The following is a 23,339-nucleotide window of genomic DNA, read 5'->3' on the forward strand; positions in this document are numbered from 1 at the left end:
ATTTTTGGCTTACCTTTCTGTAGTATAATCTTAGTCCTGTATTGGTGGGGAGTGTATGTGGAGTGTGCACGTGTCTCAGCCCAACACAACATACAAAAAGCCCCCTCAAACCAAATAAATTTTGAAGAGAGCAGAGACCTTAAACTGGTTTTAACCCCATGTGTTTCTTGGCCTTGTGACAATGAGGATGCTCTAGAGAACAGTAATGAAAACACATTTATGTTTTTATTCACTGCATGTGCACTTGCTACAGTCTAAGTGTTTGTAGTTTATCCTAATTTACTGTAGTTTAAGCATGTTGCTGGAACACCATGTTAATCCAAAATCCTTTGCAATTTCAAATTCAAGTAAGCAAATGCTGTATCAAGCACTAAACCCTCCACATGAGGAAAACAAAAAAACCCAAAACCCATGATCAGAGGCCTCTGACATGAAGTTATGTGTATGCAACTCCACCAGTCCATGATCTGACTTGAGCCCATGCCCAGGCTCAGAAATGCTCAGACTCAGCAAAGAGCTCCTCCCTTTCCTAACAATTCACCTTCTGCTTGCCGTGCCCACTCTTAACATATCTGTACCATAATCCCAGAAAAACCCAGAAGAAAAATTCAGATAATTTCATCTCTATTGGAATTTTATCCCTCAGTCCTTACTTTCTTCTGCCATAGAGTCCCTTGTAGTCCCTGCCCCTCAGCTTGCTGGGAATGCAGCCGTGGCAGGCTGTGAATGGTAGCACCAAGCCTTGTCCTTTATTTGTGCAGGTAGGCATCGTGCCAGAGCTCTCCTGAAGTCTTCAGGGAACTGGGAGAGAGAGAAAGAGAAGACACATCACAGGGCTGCTCAGGGGAGTGATATTGGGGCAAGGGAATCAGGTTTTGTTTGTGCTCATTTTCCAGAATCCCTCAAAAAGCTGAGCTGGGAGAGACCCACAAAGCTTGAGTCCAACTCAGCCCTGCACAGCACCATCCCCAAGAGGGTAAAAGGAGAGCAAAACAACTCTTGCTCTTAGGATTCCAGTCTCTCCTGCATCCCCCTGCAGTTTGGGGTTTGTTTTTACTCACTGCACAATGTCTGCAAAGGCTGTGAGCAGAGGCTTGCACTGGTACTCGAGGCCGTGCTTGGCACACAGGGACTTCACCAGAGGGGCCACCTTGCAGTAGTTGTGCCGTGGCATGGAGGGGAACAGGCTGTGAATAGGAGACAGGCAGGCTTCACAGGAAATCCTAGTCATCAGTGCTTCCCAGGAGTCACCCAGCTCACAATGAACAGGGTCTGTAGCTGCTCCCAGCTCTTCTTTCCCCCTGCTGTGCTTTTAGCACAAGGAACTCCTAGAAATTTCCTGCTTTCCCCTCTGTTCTTTTCCAAAGTTTGTCTCCAAATGAAATTATATTTTTGGAAGAAACTACTTTCCTCTTTCTCACTTTTTCTGGAAGTAGCCCTCTCCATGGCACAGAGGAGATGAGCCCATCCTTCATCCTTGCATATCTCACTCTATAGAGTAACAGCATAAAAAATCAGCAGAGGTGGCTTTAAGCTCCGTGGCAGACTTAAACAGGTGCTTTAACCAGGACATTTCCATTGATCCTTAAAACTTACAATTGGGATTGACTCTAGTGCTGTTCTTGCATTGATCCTGCCCCTGTTCCATTTTCTCTTGTCATCCTGTGGATCCAGTAAAAGTTTTGGATTACATGATTCTCTTTAAGAGTTTCAAGTTTTAAAGACAAACTCATTGCTGCCCCACAACTATTTGTAGAATTCAGAGCAAAAATGAATAAGGGAGGAAAAAAATAAAAGAAAGTAGGGAAAATATTTTTTAAAAAAGGAGGAGGAGAAAGAAATTTCCCTCTTGGGGTGAGTACTCACTGATGCTCAATCTGGAAGTTGAGGTGCCCGGTGAACCAGTCATTGAACAGCGACTGCTCCACGTTGCAGGTTGCCAGGAGCTAGAGGAGGGGAGAGGAAAGCAAAGTCAGAGACAAGTCAAGAGTATGTTTAGGGACCAGAGCTTGACCTGGACTTCATTTTGGATTGCCCATGAGTGTCATTGCTGTACTTCTTTACCTTTTTCCATGGCTGAATCTATCAGCCTATTAACCTTCACCTCTCAGCCACCAACAGATTTCACCCTTAATGCAACAGGAGACTTGCTTATGGTTAAAATTTGTACCTGTATAGCCACAATCCTGAAGAAGGGAAAAATCTTTTACCTGAGTAGACACCCAGTCCAAATTCTTGTCGTAGTCGATATCCATTGGGATATGGTTCATCTGTGAGACCCAGACAAACCAGCTGCTCTCCAGCATCCTGTGCAACGAGATGAGAGAATTCAGTGCTGAGTGAGCAGGACAGCGAGGAGCCATTGCAATAATGGCAAAGCCAGACTTAAAGATGTGGCTGAACGCTAGCCTTGCTAAGCCAGTACCTGGAAGGACTTCCAAACTCTGGAAGTTTAATATTTCCTTATGAAACTCATTATTATTTCATGTGTTTTGTGTAACACTGTCTGGTGTTCAGCTTGTTTTATCTTTAGCCAAGGCTCAAACTGATTAGAATCAGTGAAATTATTCAAAGGGAGAGTGTGCTGTCCATTCAAGTCAGTGCTGCTGGATAATACCTGGGCATTTGCAAGCCTGGGCTAAGCTGTTTTGGTTAAATGTGCTCTTTAAGCAGCAGCAGACCCAACACCCAAAGCACTGAATGTTACATGAGGTAAATATTTCTCAATTTGGTCAGTACTCAGTGAAATCTCTTTATTGCGACAGCTACTGGGGTAACACAGAACTTGCACTGGAAACTGAACAAAATAATTTATGAATTAAAAAGTAAGTAAAAAAATAGGTGGTGAAGGAGAAAGGCAGGCAGGTATAGAGAAAAGGCTCAAGAACCTTCTAAAGACACATCACCTGAATATAAAATAATATGCCAGGAGACTCTTTGTTTCTAATAAAGATCCATAAGTATAAAAGAATCTGATGTAGAAGGTCAGCATCCAGGCCAAGTCCTAGCAAAACCAGAGACAACAAGAAAAGCAGATCATAAATTACATTTGCTTACTTCGTTTTTTAAGCTTCATTGTATAGGTATAAGAGAACAATTTACTTTCGGCTTTGACAGTTTTTTTCTGAATGGAATAATCTAGAGCAATCCAACACAAGCTGATGATACCTTCTCACAGCTTGCTGTAAGAGGTGAATATGAGCATTCTTGCCCAGCAAGGAGCTGGCTCCATGCTCAGAAGGAAGGCTGAAAGTCCCCATCTGATCCCTTTTGGTCACACAAGTATCAGTACTCACCGCCCAGTACTTCTTTGTGTAGGCAATGTAAAATGTGTGGCAGTGGAAGTAGGTGGGGAACAGGAGTGGAGGAAGAGCTGGAAAGAAAAATTAATCACTAGTGACATCATGGACCGAGTGACAACCTCAGCCTGGGAGGGAAGGGTCCTGAATTCCTGCTCAATCTGGAGAACACTCCATGTTAGGATGTCGGTTTAGTGCCTCGAAACATTTCTAGGTCTGACAATTAATCTGAGAGTTCTTACAGACCTCGGATTTCATCTTGGGCTCTTGACTGAGGAACAGCCACAAATGATTATTTTGAGAAGTGGCTTCCACAGCCCAAAGCTTATCTGGCTCCTTATTCCTTGGTGCAAAGCAGGGAAACAACAGGAATGAATATGAAATCCCTTTTCTATCAGGGATTTGGGGTTGAAGAGCTCAAACTCAGCCTTCCAAAAGGACATCTCACTTGCACTTAAAAGCCCAAGAAACTAAAGCAAACCCAACAAAAAAAGCCCTGAAACACACAGACTTTGATACTATGAAAGATGTGGTATGATATCATAACCCAGAGCCTATGTGGAGGATGTGGGAGATCTGGGACAAGATGGGGCAGTTCTCCAACTCTTCCAAAAATCTGGTTGTTATTATTTTGGTTTTTTATTGCGTTCTTTGACTCAGGCACCTTTGTTTTTCTCAACTTCTCCAGGTCAAAAGTAGAATCTCCAAGCCTCTTTAATACCTCACAAGGAATTGCAGGAGGATAGAGATACTCACTGATAAAGAAGTATTTGTGTTGGTGGTTGTAGGGCATGTATTTTTTCTTTTTGATCCCAAGCTGTGAAAAAAAAAAAAAAAACCCACAGAAAAAAAATATTATTGGAGACCAAGCAATTTGCACAGGTAACTTGCTCTTTTCCATTTATTTTCCAGAGGGACTATTCTTGCACACTTCCCACAACCCTCATTCTTTGTTTCATGATTCATTTTGTGAAGAATTAGATATATTAAGACCAAGTTATATTAGTGGTCAAAAAGATGTATTTTCTCTCAACTTCCCCCCTTATTTCTTCTCTGAATCTCTAAATTTAAATGGCAGCTCCACGATGGCATGGAGAAAAATATTTCAGTGCTGTAGCTGCTGTGATGGTATCAAGAACTGATGGGTTCTACAGCAAAAGGGCTTCAGTACTCTTAGGTTGTCTCTCCTGGCAGTGTCCAAGCAGGACAAACTGAGAATATCCTACACAGCCCAACAAATTCTGCCCAACTGGAGCTCCAGGAACAGCCCTGGTTTTTCAGTCCTGCTGTTCCTGTCACAGCAAACTCTCTTGGAAGACATGGACACATCAAAGCCACCCTCTTACTAAGCCTCATACGTTAATATTAAAATACTAATTCCAGGCTGACTGCAGCCATGCCTTACAGTGATTGATGTTTACAAGTTTTCTAATGATCATTAATTACTGAGTTGTTGTTCTAGGTCATTAGGTTTCTCCAACCATGAATGTGCTGGTGGATTTTCCACCCTATGTACAATGCCCTTACATCATGTCTAATTTATTTACATCAACATATCAGCTGTTAGAGAGATTATTAAAGGGACTTAGTGTGAACTGTGGAGAAATTAAACCTCTTTACAGAAATTGCCATCACACCTTAGTTTTAGACTTCCCACACCCACTCACTGACCTCCACAGAGAATTTCTTCCCCAAAGTGAAGAGGAAAGGGTGCATATCAATGTCAGGGTCCTTGTGGAAGCAGTTGGGTTTGGCATGGTGCTGGGAGTGCAGGAGAGTCCACCACTTGGCAGAGGCCCCCTTTTCAAGGGAAGAAGAAAGGCACTTTCAGAATCAGAATTCACTTTACTTCCTGACCCTAATCCTTCCCCCAGTGCTGCACGTGCTCCACAGAGTCTTCAGAACACACGTTTTTACACGAAAACCCTCAGAAGTTTTCCAGGGACTCACAATCAAATGGCACATCACAAACTTGTGTAGCAAGTGGTTCCACTTGGTTTTCCTGAATACTGAGAGGTGTCCTAAATCATGTTGTAACCAGGAAGCCTGGACCTGGAGGAAGAGAAAGAAAATTTTAGGAGGGAAGAAAAAGAGGAATTGAGATGGGGATGGTGCCACACTCATCCTTTGCCTTGAAATATCAGACACTGCTCCCAAATCACCAGCAGAAAGGGACTGCGGAATCCTAACAGTCCCAAGGTTTTCCCAGAATATATCTTGCTGAAAGAATCCCAAACTAAGTTTAGTGTGAGCTCCCCACATGCAGAATTTCTTCTTGGTATCCAGATAGTGGCTGTGTTTTTATGACAAAGTGAGGAAGCAAAGGACAAGAAACTGCTCACGTGTGTGTGCGCTGGTAGATGCAAGTCCACACTGTGGAATTCATTGCTCACCTGGGAAATGGTCAGGAGCAGCAGGGAGAAAACGAAGGGCAGTAAGGATGTCCCAAAGTAGAAGAGGATGAGCCAGGCAGCTGTATCCAAGAACAGGATGTGAGCCAGGAGCAGGAAGAAGAAGAGCTGGTTTGGCTCCAGAAGTCCCATTCTCTCGACTGTAGCACGCAATTCCCGGAAGTCTTTCACCAACATTTCCTGGGGGAAGCATCAGGGTTACAATTCTCTGGTTTTAGAGAGCACCTCTGCATCCTCATAACCCAAGAACCACTCTAATGGTGGGGGGGAGAAAGAGCAAACAATCTGGCTAAAAGGGCAAGAGCTGGGTTTAATAAACATTATTATATCATTGCTCTGCTACAGTTTTTTTTGAGGAGCCAGGAGCAGCCATCACAATGTCTGCATCCCAATCCCTAAAACAAATCCTCCTCGATGCTTCTTCCATCAAATCCTTGGCAGGCAGCAGAGGGCTCAGCTGGAAGTTGTGTTTAGTGGAAGCTGTACTTTGTGTGCATGAACACAATTGTGGTAGGTACATGCCACCTTGTGGTAGGTTTTTGCATGAAATTACTCCTTATATTTGTGTTCACTTTTCCCTTCCCAGGATTAACAGGGGAGGGTTAAATGCACCTACAGCTGAAGGAGAATATTTATTCTCCAAGACTATTCCTTTTCCTTTTGGTTAGCTCTTCCTCAAAGCAAGGGAGATAAGAGGTGATAACTCTGCTATTTAGGTAGAGTGGCTGTGATAAGAAAAATTCATCTTCAGGAATTTCATGTTTACACATTGTTTTTAAGTAGTAGCCCAAAAAATGTGAGGAACCTGGTTCCCACTGCTCCAGGAGCTATGCTGATAGAGAAGAACAAGGTGTAATCTCAGAATATTTCCCTTTTGTCTCCTTTGATCTGTTTTGTAAGGACAGACTTACATTTTTAGTGGGCTCGACACTGGGTTGGTCTGGCGCCAGCTCCCCAATCTGCAGTGGCTTCAAGTACTTGCTCACCAGCACTCTGTCAACATGGAATGCCACAAAGGCATCCTGAAAAAGCACAGGAACAAGGAAAGGAGATCCAGATTTTGTTTAAAAAAAAAAAAATTGCCTTTTGAATCACTCCATTCCTGGAAGTGTCCAAGGCCAGGTTGAAGCGACCTCTTCTGGTGAAAGGCATCCTTCCTTTTTTATCCTTTGTGAGAGAACACCACAACAAAAAGCAGCACCAAGAAGTCTCCACAGTTTCAGTGTGCAGTGTCACCCCTTTTAAAATGTTGGAATTAATTATACTCATTTTTTAATTCCCCAGGTTTCTTGGCTTACTGGGAGCCTATTAGGCTTCTCATCCTCTCCTGAGCTTCCACCTTTCATGGGTATCTGCTTTTGGTTAAAATCTTCCAATTCAATTAAGATAATTTCTTAATTTTTCATAATATATATACAAAAAATTAAGCAATGGACCTAATGCAAGATGGATAGACACAAAAGCGGCTCAGATCCTGGAGGGCTTAATGATTTGGACATGGAACCAACTACCTACCAACCTGGCTCAGATCCCAGAAACAAAATAACTTGTTCATCTATCGTCTGGAATTTTCATGCTAAAATGAAAGAAATCTGGCAGTAGTAATTCGAGAAATGAGTGCTGAAATTACAGAATGCAAAGTTCAACTAATACACAATTTGAAATTTAAACTTGATGGACTGAAAATTATTTTGATTTCCATGAGCCTTGAATATCCCTAATATATGGAAAAAATTGCTGTAGCTCACAGCAACAACACAAGCAAGACCAGGAGATAAGAGGAATCCTCAAGACTTAAGAATCACAGAATGGTTTGGGTTGGAAGGGACCTTTAAAGCTCCTCTAGTCCAACCCCCTTGCAATGAGCAGGGACATCTTCAACTACATCAGATTGCTCCATCCAGCCTGACCTTGAGTGTGTCCAGGGGTGGGGCATCTCTGGGTGACCTGTGCCAGTATTTCACCACCCTCATCATCAAAACCTTCTTCCTTACATCCACTCTAAATCGACGCTTTTTAAGTTTAAAGCTATTCTCCTTTGTCCTGTCCCTTGTCCAAAGTCCCTCTCCGGTTCTCTCGGAGCCCTTTAGGTACTGGAAGGGGCTCTGAGCTCTTCTTAGAGCCTTCTCTTCCCCAGGCTGAACACTCCCAGCTAGCAGAGGTGCTCCAGTCCTCTGACCATCTCCATGTGCTCCTCTGCTCTCGCTCCAGCTGTTGCTCTGATTTAGCTGGAGCAACACTTCCGATCCCGTTCCCGTGGGCTGCATCTCCTCATCTGCCCTTTCCCATAGCACGGGGGTGGCGAGGCTCGCGAAGTGTGACCGCACGGAGCGGTCACACTTCGCTCCCCCGACTCTGTCCCATACCCCGATTCCCGCTGAGGTCGTTCCCAAGCCCTCTCCGCACGACTTTTCTCGGGCGCCCTCCTCCGGCACATCCCGGCTCCCGCATCCCGCTCCGCTCACCGTGGCGTCCTGCCCGGCGTGGCTGACGAGGAGCCGGGCCCCTCCCGGGTGTCTCCGGTAGAAGTGGCTGATGTCGTACACCTTCCTGTCGATCACCAGCCAGCGCTCCTGCGGCGCCGGCCCCCGCCCGTTCCGCTGCCCGATCTCCTCCCAGGTGAAGCGCCGCATCCCCGCTGCGGGAGCTCTGTCCCTGTCCCCATCCCTGTCCCCTTCCCGCACATGTCCGCCGCCCCCCGGCGGTGCCATCCTGCCTCCTGCCCTCCTCCCTCCCGGAGCTGCAGCCCCGCATCCCGCTCCGCCGTGGCATTTAAGGGAGGGAGCCGCCCCGGCGCCGCTCCCCGCCTCCTCCACCCGCTCCAGCTCCTCGGGGTTGGGTTTGCCCCCCAAAATTGCCCCTTTCCCACCCTGGTTCTGCATCCCCAGTGCCAATAGCCCCGTGGTACCCTCAGGTGGGGGGCACCTGACTGCTTAGCAGGGGTCCTCAGCAAGTTCATTCCATGCCCAGGACGGGCTCAGACAGGGAAATCTCTCCTTCAAATACTCCTCCAATTACCCAGAAAAAATGTCACTCTCTAGCTTCATTTTTGATGTTACAGTCCACAAACCCCTTGGATGAAAGAAGAATTAAGCATATTCTTATGTCTTACTAAAAAAACCCAACAACCAAACCACACCAATCTCCAGAAGACTCAGTAAAACAGTTAAAACCTGATGAAACTCTGTATTTCAGTGCAGTTTTCCAACACACAGCAAGCAGGGAGCTCCCACAGATTCCCATGGCAGGAATAATCCTCGAAGCTCTGTCCTGGGTACTTCTGTTCCCTGGGATAAACCTGGGATGGCACACATGGAATGTTGTACCAGGTTCTGATAGCAGGTTGTGAAACTGCTGTTTCTTCCCCTCCCACTGCCCCCTTCATGTTTGTAAAATTATTAATTAGACTTGGGACTCCAGGAAATGAGCATTAATTGCAGAACAAAACTTGGTGCCACTTTTCCTTTCCCTCTAAACAGTCAGAGCATCCACACAATTTTCTCTTGTCAAAACAGACCCAATCTTGAAAATTTAAAACTGCGACTGACTGAATGATTTCTTTATCCTGCAGAAAACCACCTGTTAAAACCCACAACAGCAACTACCCAGATGGAGGAGCCCACAATGAGGACAGGCTTTTCAAAGTGCATTAATTCATTTATCTGAGATACCATCTTTTGATGATTAATTAATCTGAACTGATTTCTTTACTTTTATAACATTTCTCATGCATCTACTTGCCCTTTTTTTTCTCAGTGCTTGTTTGCTCTTGAGTCTACTGTGCTGGTAAAGCTCACACTTGATAATGATTCTGCAGTCTAGACTTCCAAAAGAGATGTTGATGCAAAAGAAGAAATCTCATCTAGTTATCTCAAACTGTTTACACAATATTTCTGGCTCTTCTCCTTTACAGGAAAGTGTGAAATTCTAAAGCTGATTTCTCAGCCCAGCTCTCAGAGACAGCCAGCACCATCAGGTGCCTTAAAAAGAAGTTGATAAGTTGTTATCATCTTGAAGTTGTTATCATCGACCTATTTCTTTTCTTGTCACATTAGGCACCATTTACTCCTGATTCCTGGGCTTTGCCATCCCTTTAGGCTCACATTTGGTGCTTTTTGCAGAAAGTGTTTTTATAACATTTGAGGTAAAACACTTCAGCACACCAGCACACACCTTCAGGAGTGCAGCACAACTCCTTCCTCTTAGCTTCTCCTCTTACACTGAATACTCAATATTGAATATTCAGCAGAAAAGGAGGAAGAATCCACTCCCTTCTTGTCCCGTGGTCATACCTCCTTAGCTACTTTATGGAATTATTAAGGTGGAAAAAGACCTCCAAGATCATTGAGTCCAACCTTCAAGATCATCAGCCCAACCTTTCTCTGATCCTAAAATCCTGCACAAGGTTAAATAGGCTAAATGGGTCAGTAAAACAAGCAGGCAAAAGCTTCCTCCCCAAAGGCTTTTTAGTGCATGGAGCATACAAAATAACTCCAAACACCACAACTTCTGTGCACAATTCCAGTACCTAAAGGAGCTCCAAGAAAGTCGGAGACAGACTTTGGACAAGGGCCTGGAGTGACAGGACAAGGGGGAATGGCTTCAAACTGACAGAGGGCAGGGTTAGATGGGATGGATATTGGGAAGAAATTCTTCCCTGTGAGGGTGGGGAGGCCCTGGCACAGGTTGCCCAGAGAAGCTGTGGCTGCCCCTGGATCCCTAGAAGTGTTCCAGGCCAGGATGGACTAGGCTTGAACCTGTCAGGAGACACGCAGGAGCTTAGCTGTTTTAGATTTTTTTAAACTGCCCTCAAGACCCCAAAATGGTAGCCCTTGGATAACTGAAGCTTTTATTACCTCAGGATGAGCCAAGTAACCTGCTGAGAGAAGGAGCTGCCTGTCCCATGCAAGACACTCATGACAGTATCACTGTGTCAGACACTGCTCTGATAGGAATGCTGATAACATTACAGCACACAGCAGGTCTTTCCTAGGGGGACAATCCATTTGGGAACAAACCCTTCATTAATCTGCACCACAGACCATACATTACCAAGCTTCCAGCTCCTCAGTTTTCTACCCACATTAAGCAGCACTGATTGGTTTTGCAACCTGTCTTTTCACAACTAAGATGTCAACTGCTAAAAAGATAAACATCAAATTATGACTTGATACCTATCTGATAACCATTGTTCCTTCACACATCCCACATCTTTATGCTCCTGTAATCCAGTCTTCCTTTCCTTGCACTGTACCAAAGCTGCATCATGGTCCTTTCTGGAACTTTTGTCTTAATACATATGTCATCAAGCCTGAAAAAAAAAAAAAAAAGAAAAAAACTGGGGCAAAGCTAAATGGACTTTTTGTGCAGATTAAAATCTGATTTTTTCCAAACTGAACTGTTGCAGTTCCTAAGTGATGAATATTTATGCTGACTGCCAAAGTTAGCACTCCATTAGTTCCCTTTCTGCGTGTCATGAACGTGGCAGATTCTGGAGAGAAACATTGATTAGATGATTGACAACAAAGCCATGAGGAGGTCAAGCACCTTCATAAATGAACAAGCAGGAATCTCCTCTCTCTTAGAGACAGAAGAAAATAGAACAGAATGGAATACAACAGAATATTTCAGTTGAGTTAGTTGCAAGGGACTATCATTTAATCACATCATTTAGATAACTACAAATATCACGCCTGACCACTTCATGGCTGACCAAAAGTTAAAGCCTCTACCATTGCTCAAATGCTTCTTAAACACTGCCAGGCTTGGAGCACCACCCACCTCTTGAGGAAAAAGGGAAAAAAATAAAAGCAGCAGTAATTAAGCTGAGTAACTCAGAGCAAAACATAAATAAAATATAAATAAATAAAATACATTATTAAATATCAATAAATAAACCACTTAGTCATAAAAATGTAATTTATAGAAGAATGCAAGTTGTATCCATAAGTTATTATTTGCAGCCTGTAACCTCTGTTCTTTTTCTTTTCTTATTATTTTCTTATTCTTTCATGTGGTGCAACTCCTTAGAGGAACGTTCTCTATTCACATTGCTCATTATTCCTAGCAGGATCTGAGCAAGTCCTTGGAGTTTACACCGAATTGGAAGGGACACCATGGCAGGGGCTTTTGAGGGTCCTGATGTTCTGCTCCTGAGGACTGGTAGAGCTGATTATGCTGTTTTGGTGATAATTTAGCCACAAAGGGGCAGGGCGGGGCTTTCCTCCTGCACAAACAGGAGAAGTGGGGCAGTTCATGCAGGCAGGGTTGCAGGTTCCCTCCTGCTAGAGGGGCTTTTAGTTTGTTGTTTGTTGTGTTTCTGTTGGTTGGTTGGTTTGGGGGATTTTTTGTTAGTAATGGTTTTTACACGATCAAAAGCTGCACTTAGTACAAGTACATGTAGCCAAATAGAACCCTCCAAAAGGATGTGGCTGTCCAGACCCTTCCTGTGTGGAATGTTTGAGCTATCAGTGGTTCCAGGGGGCATTGCAGAAGAAGCCTGCCTGTGGTGTGAACAGGTGAATGATCTCCTTTCGCTGGTGGCCGAGCTCAGGGAGGAAGTTGAAAGACTAAGGAATATCAGGGAATGTGAAAGGGAAATAGATTGGTGGAGTTCAGCCCTTCCATCCTTGAGGAAGGCCCACCAGGAGTCAGAGGACTCCCATGCCTCCCGCTGTCAGGCTATAGAAGGACACCTGGTAGATGAAGGGAGTGGAGATGGGTCCCTGCTTGGGGAGGTAAAATTTCCTCCTGACCCCCATCCCGTAGCCAGGTGCCGCTTCAGAATAGGTATGAGCCCTTGGATCTGGAGAGTCAGAGATGATTTAGAAGAAAATTATCTGCCCAGTGAGCCTCCCAATTATACTTCATCTGTTAGACAGATCACTGCCTCTGGCATTAAAAAGAAAAGAAGGGTAGTCCTTGTGGGTGACCCCCTTCTGAGGAGAACAGAAGGCCCTGTGACCCATTGACTGGACCCACCCCACAGAGAGAACTGCTGCCTCCCTGGGGCCCAGGTACAGGATATTTCCAAGACTCCCTGGGCTGATTCAGCCCTCTGATTATTACCCACTGCTGATAGCCCAGGCTGGCAGTGATGGGATTGAAAAGAGGAGCATCAGGGTAATTAAAAGGCACTTCAAGGCACTGGGTCGAGTGGTTGATAGGGCAGGAGCACAGGTAGTGTTCAGGTAGTCCCTTTGGTGGCAGAGAAAAATTATGAAAGGAGTAGGAGAGCTCACAATATCAACGAGTGTCTCAAGGGTTGGTGGCATCAGCAGAATTTTGAGTTCTTTGGGACAACTTTTTTGGCACCTGGCTTGCTGGAACTGAATGGGCTCCACCTCTCTGTTAAGGGCAGAAAGATTTTAGATCATGAACTGGCAGAACTCATTTAGAGGGCTTTTAACTAGGTTTGAAGTGGGTAGGGGATGCAGCTGGGCTGTCTGGAAGCAGCCCAAGGGTGGTAAGCCTGAGATAGGAGTGAAATTAGTAGCCCAGCTGAGGTGCACATATACTAATGCACACAGTATGGGTAACAAACAAGAAGAGCCAGAGGTCATGGTGCAACACCAGAGCTATGACGTAATTGCCATCACAGAAACATGGCGGGACAGCTCGCATGGCTGGAGCACTGCACTGGATGGCTACAAGACCATCAGAAAAGACAGGAAAGGGAAAAAATATAAAGGTGACCCTTTATATTGGAGAGGCTTTTGATTCCATGGGTGTTGAAACTAATGATGATGAATTTGAATGCCTGTGGGTAAGAATTAAGGGGAAGGACAACATGGCTGACATCCTACTGGGAGTCTGTTACTGACCACCCACCCAGGAAGAAGAGGTGGACAACTTATTCTATAAACAGCTAGAGAATGTTTCAGGTTCATCAGCCCTTGTTCTTGTAGGAGACCTTAACCTACCAGACATCTGCTGGGAACTTAATATAGCAGAAAAGAGGCAGTCCAGGATGTTCTTAGAGCGTGTGGAGGACAACTTGTTGTTGCAGCTGGGGGGTGAGCCCACCAAGGGAGGGACTAGAGCTGTTGTTTGCAAACAGAGATGCGCTGGTGGGAGATGTGGTAATTGGAAGCTGCTTGGGGCATAGTGATCATAAAATTAGACAGTTCTCAATATTTGGTGAAATGAGGAGGAACATCAATAACATTGGACTTCTGGAGGGCAGACTTTGGTCTATTTAGGAGACTTATTCAGAGAGTTCCTTGGGAAGCAGCCCTTAAAAACAAAGGAGTTCAGGAAAGGTGGGCATGCTTCAAAACAGAGATCTTGAGGGCACAGGAACAGGCTGTCCCTGTGTGCTGAAGGAGGAGTCAGCAAGGCAAACATCTAGCTTGGATGGGCAAGGAGGTTTCAGGGGAGCTTAGGAACAAAAAGAGGATGCATCATCTTTGGAAGGAGGTTCAGGTCTCTGAGGAAGTTTTTAAGGGGGCTGCTAGGGCATGTAGGAAAAAAATTAGGGAGGCCAAAGGTCAGTTCAAACTTAATTTGGCAACTTTTGTAAAGGATAATAAAAAATGCTTTTACAAATATATAAATGGCAAAAGGAAGGGTAAGATCAACCTTTATTCTAGACTAGATGTGGGAGGGAACTTGGTAACTGCAGACGAGGAAGGAAGTGCTTAACACCTTCTTTGCCTCAGTCTTTAGTGGGAAGACAGCTCGTCCTCAGGACATCTGTCCTTCTGGGTTGGTAGATGGTGTCAGGGAGCGGAATGGTCCCCTTGTTATCCAGGAGGAGGCAGTCAGAGAACTGCTGAACCACTTGGGTGTTCACAAATCCATGGGAACAGATGGGATCCACCCCAGGGTGATGAGGGAGCTGGCAGATGAGCTTGCGAAACCACTCTCCATCATTTACCAGCAGTCCTGGCTCACTGGTGAGGTTCCAGAGGACTGGAAGCTGGCCAATGGGACACACAATCACAAAAAGGGTGGGAAGGAGGATCCTAGTAATTTATAGACTAGTCAGCCTGACCTCAGTACCTGGTAAGGTGATGGAACAGTTTATATTGAGTATCATCATACAGCACTTACGGGACAGCCAGGGTATCAGACCCAGCCAGCAGGGGTTTAGGAGAGGTAGGTCGTGTTTCACCAACCTGGTCTCCTTTTATGACCAGGTGACTCACTTGGTGGATGCAGGAAAGACTGTGGATGTTGTGTACCTGGATTTCAGCAAGGCCTTTGACACTGTCTCCCACTCTGCTGGAAAAGCTGCAGCCCGTGATTTGGACAGGAGCACTCTGTGCTGGGTTCAGAACTGGCTGGTTGGCTGAGCCCGGAGGGTGGTGGTGAACAGTGCTGCATCCAGCTGGCAGCCAGGCACCAGGGGTGTCCCTGAGGGCTCTGTGCTGGGGCCAGTTCTGTTTGATATCTTTATTGAAGACATGGATGAGGGCATTGAGTCTTTCATTAGTAAACTTGAAGATGACACAAAGCTGGGATCGTGTGTCAATCTGTTGGAGGGCAGGAAGGCTCTGCAGACAGACCTGGAACAGTTGGATGGGTGTGCAGAGTCCAATAGGATGAAGTTTAATAAGTCCAAGTGCCCAGTCCTGCATTTTGGCCCCAACAACCCCCTGCGGCCTTATAGGCTGGGGATGGTGTGGCTGGATAGTGCCCAAGTGGAAAGGGACCTGGAGGTAATGGTCCACAGCCAGCTGAACATGAGCCAGCAGTGTGTCCTGGTGGCTAAGAAGGCCATCCTGGCCTGAATCAGGAATGGTGTGGCCAGCAGGAGCAGGGAGGTCATCCTTCCCCTGTACCCAGTGCTGGTGAGGTCACACCCGGAGTGCTGTGTCCAGCTCTGGCCCCTCAGCTTGGGAAGGACCTTGGGACACTAAGCATATCCAGAGGAGGCAACGAGGCTGGAGAGGGGCTGGGAACACAAACCCTGTGAGGAACCACTGAGGGAGCTGGGCGTGCTCAGCCTTGAGCAAAGGAGACTCAGAGGTGACCTTATCACTCTACAACTCCCTGACAGGTGGCTGTAGTCAGCTGGGGTTGGTCTCTTTCTCCAAGCAACAACTGACAGAACCAGAGGACACAGTCTCAAGCTGCACCAAGGGAAGTTTAGGTTGGATATTAGAAAAAAGTTTTTTATGGAAAGAGTGACAAAGTACTGGAATGGCCTGCCCCAGGAGGTGGTGGAGTCACCATCCCTGGATGTGTTTAGAAGAAGGCTGGATGTAACACTCAGTGCCATGGCTCAGGTGAGGTGTCAGGGCATGGGTTGGACTCGATGATCTTGAAGGTCTCTTCCAACCTGGTCATTCTGTGATCCTGTGTGATTCTGTGAACTGCATCCACAGGTCCCTTAACCTCTTAAAGAAATTCTGGAAACATGTGGAAGCCGCCTCCTACCAAATTTCCTTCACTTTTAACCACTTACACTCTAAGGAAAAACCTACATTATTCCTATTTTCTTCATCCCAACTGGCTTTTCCAAGCATCAGATTACCATACTTCTACCCAAAACAAATCAGAACTTTCCAGTCCCAAATTCAGGGCTGATGAGGTACTAAATATGTGTCTCTGCATGTCTGAACAAGGCAGGCAAGGATGTCAACACAGAGACGCTTCCATGGGAACTCAAAACATATTTGAGAGTTGTTTGAGCCAAGCTATGGTACAAAAATAGGAAAAAGAAGAACCTGAACAAAACCTACAAAGAATGTGGCTGCAGAATGTTAACATGGGATAACTTCTAGTGCTGTTAGTGGGATAAATGGGAAATAAGCTGAAGGAAATGCTGGGTACAGGAGTAATGGAGGTGGCATTAATCCCTGAGGAAGTGATTTCTCTCATCAGCCTTGTTTCTCACACCTCAGACTTCACCATGACAGCAATTACCTACAAGAGAGACCAGAACAAAGGACAGACCAGCTCCGCATAAAAATTACACATAAAACCAATTGTATGATCACTCACTCCCACAGGAGGCACTACTCTCTTGTTAGAGCAAGAAGTAATAAATAAAGCAACTGAAAGCTTTATCAGTCCACATGACTTTCCCTCATGTTATCCTGATTAATTTAGAGATTATTTGTCCTACCAGTCCTACCAACAGCAGAAAATCAATGAAAGTATTTCACAACTGCAATATTTCAAACACAGTATTTCAAACTTGGTCCTGAGAAATGAAAACAGAGTTAAGGTTATGCCCAGTTCTATACATTATTTCCATAGATGTCCAAATCTACCAGTTCTTCCTCTTCCTCCCTCTTCTCCTGCAAACACAGACACTTTATTTTAGAATAAGGGTCAGAGGGAGCCAGAAATCTCTCAGAAACCCTTGGCTCTTCCAAATAATCTTATATCACAGTATTGCTAAACTGACCTCTTACACTCCAGTGTACGTGGAATATTCTGAGCTGATTTCCACTTCACATTGCAAATCTGTGGGGGAGAGAGGGATTAATGTTGCATAATTCCTAATTTCTTAGTACTGTATATCAGAACCATAATTACTTCCTTTCCTAATCTCCAGAGAGTGATGTCCTGGTGAAGTGAGTGTTTGGAAAAGGCCAAAGGAGCAGCCTAGCAACTCTAAATGCATTGGAATTATGAAGGAAAGGAAAGGAACAAAACCATCCACAATTACATGGTATAGAAGGTGAAACATGGTTCTAACTCGTGGTGGAAAATCAGCAGAGAGATTTCATAAGGGTGGCGATTATGTTGTTGTCACACTACTGGCAAGGATGGGGAAATGCAGAAAAAAACTGGAACCATTTTGGTCAGAAAAGACCTTTTACAGTCATGTTCTTAAAGCAAATCTGAGAGAAACTTATGATAGTGTCCATTGTAAATGCACATTTTCTCCTGGAAAGGAAGGCAGAGAAGGGCACTCCTTATGTTTGTGCCATTGCATTCCCCCCTTTTTTTATGAAAGAGAGGAACTGTGCATTTCAGGAGCTGAGGAAGCACAAGGAGATGAAGAAGAGCAAGGAGCCAGCAAGGATTTGCTGCACATTACAAGCTGTGTCCACATCCTACACTCACAGATCCTGTTGGTAGGAAGCTTTGTCTGTTTTAGTGTTTGGGGAAAATTCCAAACTCATTCCAGCTCCTGAGCAAAGATCCACCCAGCCTCCCCACCTGAGGTGTGTCAGCAGGTACAGGCAGGCCCCATCAGCCATCAGGGTGAAAACACATTGCACAACCCTCCAAATTACCTTCCTGAGAAGCTTCTTCTGTAACACTTGGACTCAACTTGTGTGTCTTTCACTGTGCCTCCTGAGAAGCACTTCCTTTGCAGTTCTTTGCACTAACAGGCTCTCTCACTAAACCCAGCTGGAAATCACATTATTCTGCAAAATTTAAACACAAAAATATAAATTTCAGTGACTTTTCATTTGGAGAAGAATACTGAAAATATCACCTGAAAATGTGTTTGGTCCTTTCATACTTGTTTCTTTCTTTTTTCCCCCCTGTGTTGTTTGGAGGAAGTCTTCCAGGCCAGGCTGGAGCAATCTGCTCAAGGGGAAGGTGTTTCTGTCCATGGAATTGGATAGGCTTTAAGGTCTCTTCATATACAAACCATTCCATGATTCCATGAAGAATATTATGTCCTTTAACAGTCTCACCCCCTTTTATCAACTACATGTTTAAGAATCATGCTGTGTGGTGGCACTGGTGCAGAAAGTGCTTCATGGCACTCTCTGTCTCCAAACAGGATGATGTGAGCACCAAAATATTTCAAATACAGTAAATTAATTTAATCACTTAGCTTTAGCTGTCTTAAAATGCATAATGTAAATGATTTATGTGTTCTTGCTCTATAATCATGTAAGGAAATGGACAGCAAAAATTAGATCCAGAGATAATTATCTCTCTCCATTGACAAGAAAACCCAGGCAGCAGCTTAAACAAGATGTTTGACTCCATAAAGATGGACAAGATGAATCTGATTTGAGGAGTCCTTCAGTGCTATTGTTGACAAGGTTCTCTTTCTAAAAAGTCATTGCTGCAGGCAGCACAAGTTTTAGATTTAAAGACAACTGGAGTGCTTGAGTTCTAACCAGCTTTTCTTTGTATTCCTTCCCTTTGTTATGGACAGTGACCAGCTTAGTTCATCTTCTCTTTCATAAGTGAAATAATGGAGTGCTTTAAGGAACTGTGCTTTCAGAAAAAGTCTACAGAAGCAGTTGAAATAGAAAATCAAGGAATTAAAATACCCCTTTACAGAATTACACTATTACAATTAGCTTTTACAACTTCATCACCTTTCAGAACAAGCCTAAATGATTCTCCTTTATTCTCCCCAGGGGAGAGAGAACATTAAACCCCAGTCAAGTTATTCAGCCAGTCTCAAGCAAGAACTGGCATTTTCCACACTTAGAATTGTCTTACAAAATCCCAGACACCCACTCACTCCATGAGGACAATCTTGTCAGTTTTATTGGAGGGAAACGAGGGGGAGCAGAGCTGAGGGATATAATTCATCCTGTCACTCAGGAGCCATTATCAAGATCAGAAGGGAGGAACTGCATTTTGTAGCTGGACCAGTTCCTTGCTCAACCTGTGCCCCGCACTACCTGGCTTACCTAACTGCCTTGTTTCACCTGGAGTGGCTGGATCCAGATTTCATCACAACCCATCCTTTCTTTTGGGGTCTTCCCCCTCCTGCATCCTTGTGAAGGGCAAAGAAGCAGAAATGGAAAGTTTATGCTACCTAAACCTCACCATTCTTGTTGGTCAAACACAATTTATCTAAAACAACCTAAAAAGTGTCTAGTTTATCTATATTTTGGCTTGCAGTTGCATTTGGAAACATAAATTGACACAGGTGACATAGGCACAGCACACACTAACTTCACATCCCCAGGTGCACAAGTGCAGCTCACTCTGGAAACCACAGGGATTTAGCAACTGCAACTTCAGTGTTGTAAAACAAAGGCTACAACTCAGACAATCAAAACCTGTGCCTTTGCATATCTGTAATAACAATATCTGTTGGAAACTTCTTGCCCATCGATTAGGAACCCTAAAAATAATTAAATATTCCTTTCATAGTAGTGTCCAACATATAAAGAGCAGATAATAAATCCAATCAATCAATAGAAGGGGTGTTAAGCACAGATGAGTGAGTGTTGCATTGCAGTGCCTCCTTTAGGAGGGTTTTAAATCATTAACTTCTTCATACAGGGGAAATGTGTCATTGCTCCTGCTCAGGGACAAAGCCAGCAGTTCAGTTCAAAGTTTCCTTTATTCTCCTTACCTATAATCAAAATGTCTCATTTTTCAGGCAGAAGCTTTAATTATCTTCTTCAAAAAACATTTCAAGAACCAATAAGGTTAAAACTGTTAAGGAACACATGTTAAGAAAAAGACTGACTGATCTCAAACATTCAGTAGAATAGAAACATTCATTAAGTATAACAAATATTTAAATATTTCTTTGCACAATCCCTGCAGAGGGATTGTGGATGGATCAGCAATGGTTTATCATTATCCTTTTCCAATGTCATCAGATAAGTTATTTCAAGAATCTAATTATTGGCTGTAGATAACCAATTGCCCAAAGTCAAAAACCTGCCAACATTAATGATTATTAATGCTTACCAGATTATTTAATGCTCCCTTGGGATTTTTTAAGAGCATTATTTTATGCTCTTCAATCAAAACCAACCCTTATTATTGAAAGAAATATTGGTAAAATACAATTTAACTATTCCTGGCTGTTTTTTACCTAAGCTTTTTCTGATGAGTCAGTAAACAAGGAGTAATATAAATATACATAATAAATAAATATACATAGGAGTTATCACAGTATGCACCATTTAAAACTACCTAAGCAAAACACAAGAGTAAAAGTTTTAGGGGGAAAAAGGCATCTTTAAAATATAATGAAATGTTAGAAATGAGACAGATAAAGCAGCTTCTGAGGGAAGCAAACTCAGAAAGTAACTGGGAAAATTATAATAACAATGGAGAAGAAAATTTATTTATACATATATATCTATATAAAATATAGATATAATAATATGGAGAATAAAAACCATGCAAGCAGTGTAGACTTAAGGTAAATTTTCATGTGCAGTCCATTTCCTCTCAGTTCTACATCCTTGAACTGAGGGATTCTAACTGAGACAAGTCCATTAAGGGACTAGATGTTTATTTGGATTCATGGATTACTGTTCCATAGGTTAACTGGTTGGAATGCGTTGTTCTTCTAGTATTGGATCTTCTTTAGGTATTCAGTGAGCTGCCTGGAGGGTCATCCTTGGAAGGAAATTGCATTATAAATCCTTTTGCTCCAGCCAGCAAGATGGATATTAGTGGATATTGTGCCTGTATTGCAATTGACTTCCCTTAATTGCTCCTAATCCTTAATAAAACAAACAGAGGCCCTAGGCTGTGCCTGTGGGATACCTCCCAAGTACTAATTGGATAATCTGAGCCCTGAGCAGCTAAACCCCTACACTTTGTTCATGTCCTGATTGGTCACAGGCTGCAAACCTGAGGAGGCACCAAAGCACTCCACACGCTCCAGGTCCTGTGCTTTGGGCATGGAACAGAAAGCTTGAGAGCAGCTGGGATTATCCCAGGGTGACATGGATCTGGAAATACAACCTTTACCACAGTGGGATCTCCCCTCTCCTGGGACGACAGCAGGGTAATTAATTAAAGGACAACAGTCTCAGTAATTATTTTCCACCTTTTAGTGATTAAATCAGGGACACAATGAAATTAAATTTCCTGTTGGAAAAGGTATGGCAGGATTTTGGGAGCAGCAGAGGTAAGCAAAGGAATGAGTTTAACCATGAAAGGCTGAGTCAGGCCCAGCCACTGCTGGTCTCTCACACAGAGCAAGCAATGGAAACATCACATCCCCTTCTATTTTTTTATGAGATGGATTGAAAGAAAAGGCTTTTTGAGAGGCCATGCAGCTATTCCTGAGCTCCTTTCCTTGGGGAAGAGGTTTGGGACGAGAAGGGAACCCAAGAACTCTGACCTGTCATCCAAACTCCGAGGCTCTCCCCCTCAGAAAACGAGGCGCCAAAAATTGGGTAGTAAACCCTTCCTGTGGTAGAAAGTCACCTCAGAGGTGCCACTTGTCCTCCTGGGCCCTGGCCCAGCCGGGCAGCACCAGAGGAGCCCCCCAGAGCAGGAGCTGGGCCCAGGCCTGCAGGCCGCGCTCGGTGCGGGCCCTCGGCCGAACCCGGCACAGCCGCAGGCGGGCGTGGCCTCCCTTCGCGGGTAAGCCCTCACGGCTCGGGGCGAAACAAGGCAGCCGAGTTTTCACACTCTGAAATCTCATGCGGACAATGGTCCTTCTTGTTCAGGAGATGGAATGTCTTCTCTACAATATACAGGTTTGGGATGAAATTTGTGAATTTTAAGTCCTGCGTAGTCCTAGCTTCTAAATCCACCATTATTTCAAAATAACCCACCAAAAATATTAGAGTTTTCATTGCATTTTTCCCTCTCTTTTATGAGCTAATTAAAAGTTGGAATTCTTGTCCAGAGATAATTTGGTTTCTTTTACTCCCAGAGCAGAGCTTTGATTGAAAAGCTTCAGCTGCAAAGCTGCTAGAAAGTGTTACAATTGCTCCACCTTTTCCTTATCAAATGCACCTAATGCAAATGTAACCCAGGAGAAAGATTTTTTTTTTAAATGTCATTTGTTATTGTGATTTGGAGAACATTTCTGTGTTATTCACAGCAGCTATATTTAAGGTTGTTTTTTTTTTTTTATTTTGTCATTTGTTATTGTGATTTGGAGAACATTTCTGTGTCATTCCACAGCACCTGTTCCAGGGAGAAATTAATCCAAACAAAAGGAAAAACTGGCTTATTTCAAGGTGCAACAGCGGGATTCTGCCACAGGGAGGCAAACTTGGATCATTTTTCCTCATCCTTTCCCCTTTTTTTTTTTTTTCCTTGCGAACTCCTCCAGCTGATTCAATTCTCGAGGCTCTCTAGCCTTCCTCTCCTTAGCTGTCCAAACAGCAATCAATTAGAAACTCAGCTACCTCTCCCTAGGGAGTGAAGAAAATCACAGTGGTTTACTCCAGATCCACATTCAGTCAAACACTCCTTTGAAATCGTCTGGAAAATAAAAAATTTAGAAGTTTTAATTTGATTTCAAGTCATAAGGGGAACTGCTGACCCCAGAATTGAGGGGGTCAAATAAAATACCCCCAGTAGCTGAGGATTACACTCCAAAATCAGTGATTTCTCATTTTGGGTTTAGAAAATGCAAAGTATAATCCTGACATGTATTCCATGGTCACCTGGATGCATTTACCAGCTCCAGCCAATATTCAGCTTTAGCAAGCACCAGTGCACCTGGAGCAGGCAAGGTTCACTCCCAGTTCCAGGCAAGGTTCACTCCCAGTTCCAGGTGGGAATGATGCTAAAAGTGTCAAGCAGCGACCCAGAGGCCAAGTTGAGCTCAGAGATGAGTTCTGAGCTTGCCAGGTTCCAGGTCTCCCAGTGGGAAACTTGTTAGAAGGTTTTCTTTGCAGAGACAAGAGGGATTATCTTGCTGTCAACAGATTCAGACAAGAACACCAGGCACACCCTGGTTCATGCAACTGAAGAGTGACAGCAGACAATAAAACACTGCATGAAGGAGACAGCGATGCCTCAAACTTGCTTT

At 44.1% G+C, this 23,339-nt stretch overlaps 1 protein-coding gene across 1 annotated transcript; it reads right to left on the minus strand.

The window, feature by feature from the left end:
- Positions 1–206: 206 nt before the first annotated feature.
- On the minus strand, positions 207–8,464 carry LOC103822228 (acyl-CoA (8-3)-desaturase-like). Its single transcript, XM_018922038.3, has 12 exons — positions 8,176–8,464; positions 6,622–6,732; positions 5,693–5,890; positions 5,250–5,351; positions 4,971–5,099; positions 4,056–4,116; positions 3,297–3,373; positions 2,907–3,004; positions 2,211–2,307; positions 1,867–1,946; positions 1,062–1,187; positions 207–801 (listed from the first exon to the last, which is right to left on the minus strand). The coding sequence occupies exons 1-12, from the start codon at positions 8,419–8,421 to the stop codon at positions 750–752; spliced, it is 1,377 nt and encodes a 458-aa protein (XP_018777583.3). The 5' UTR covers positions 8,422–8,464; the 3' UTR covers positions 207–749.
- Positions 8,465–23,339: the final 14,875 nt, after the last annotated feature.

Source organism: Serinus canaria, chromosome 5 (genome assembly GCF_022539315.1).
Source record: "Serinus canaria isolate serCan28SL12 chromosome 5, serCan2020, whole genome shotgun sequence".
In the NCBI taxonomy this organism is placed as follows: domain Eukaryota; kingdom Metazoa; phylum Chordata; class Aves; order Passeriformes; family Fringillidae; genus Serinus; species Serinus canaria.

Bases quoted from the DNA above. Each gene is read 5' to 3' on its own strand.
- LOC103822228 (XM_018922038.3), bottom strand. From the start codon at position 8,421: ATGGCACCGCCGGGGGGCGGCGGACATGTGCGGGAAGGGGACAGGGAT. The intron at 4,117-4,970 runs GTCAGTGAGTGG...TTTTTTTCACAG, and splicing joins GGAAGAAATTCTCTGTGGAG to CTTGGGATCAAAAAGAAAAA. The intron at 3,374-4,055 runs GTGAGTATCTCT...TTTTCTTTCCAG, and splicing joins ACACAAATACTTCTTTATCA to CTCTTCCTCCACTCCTGTTC.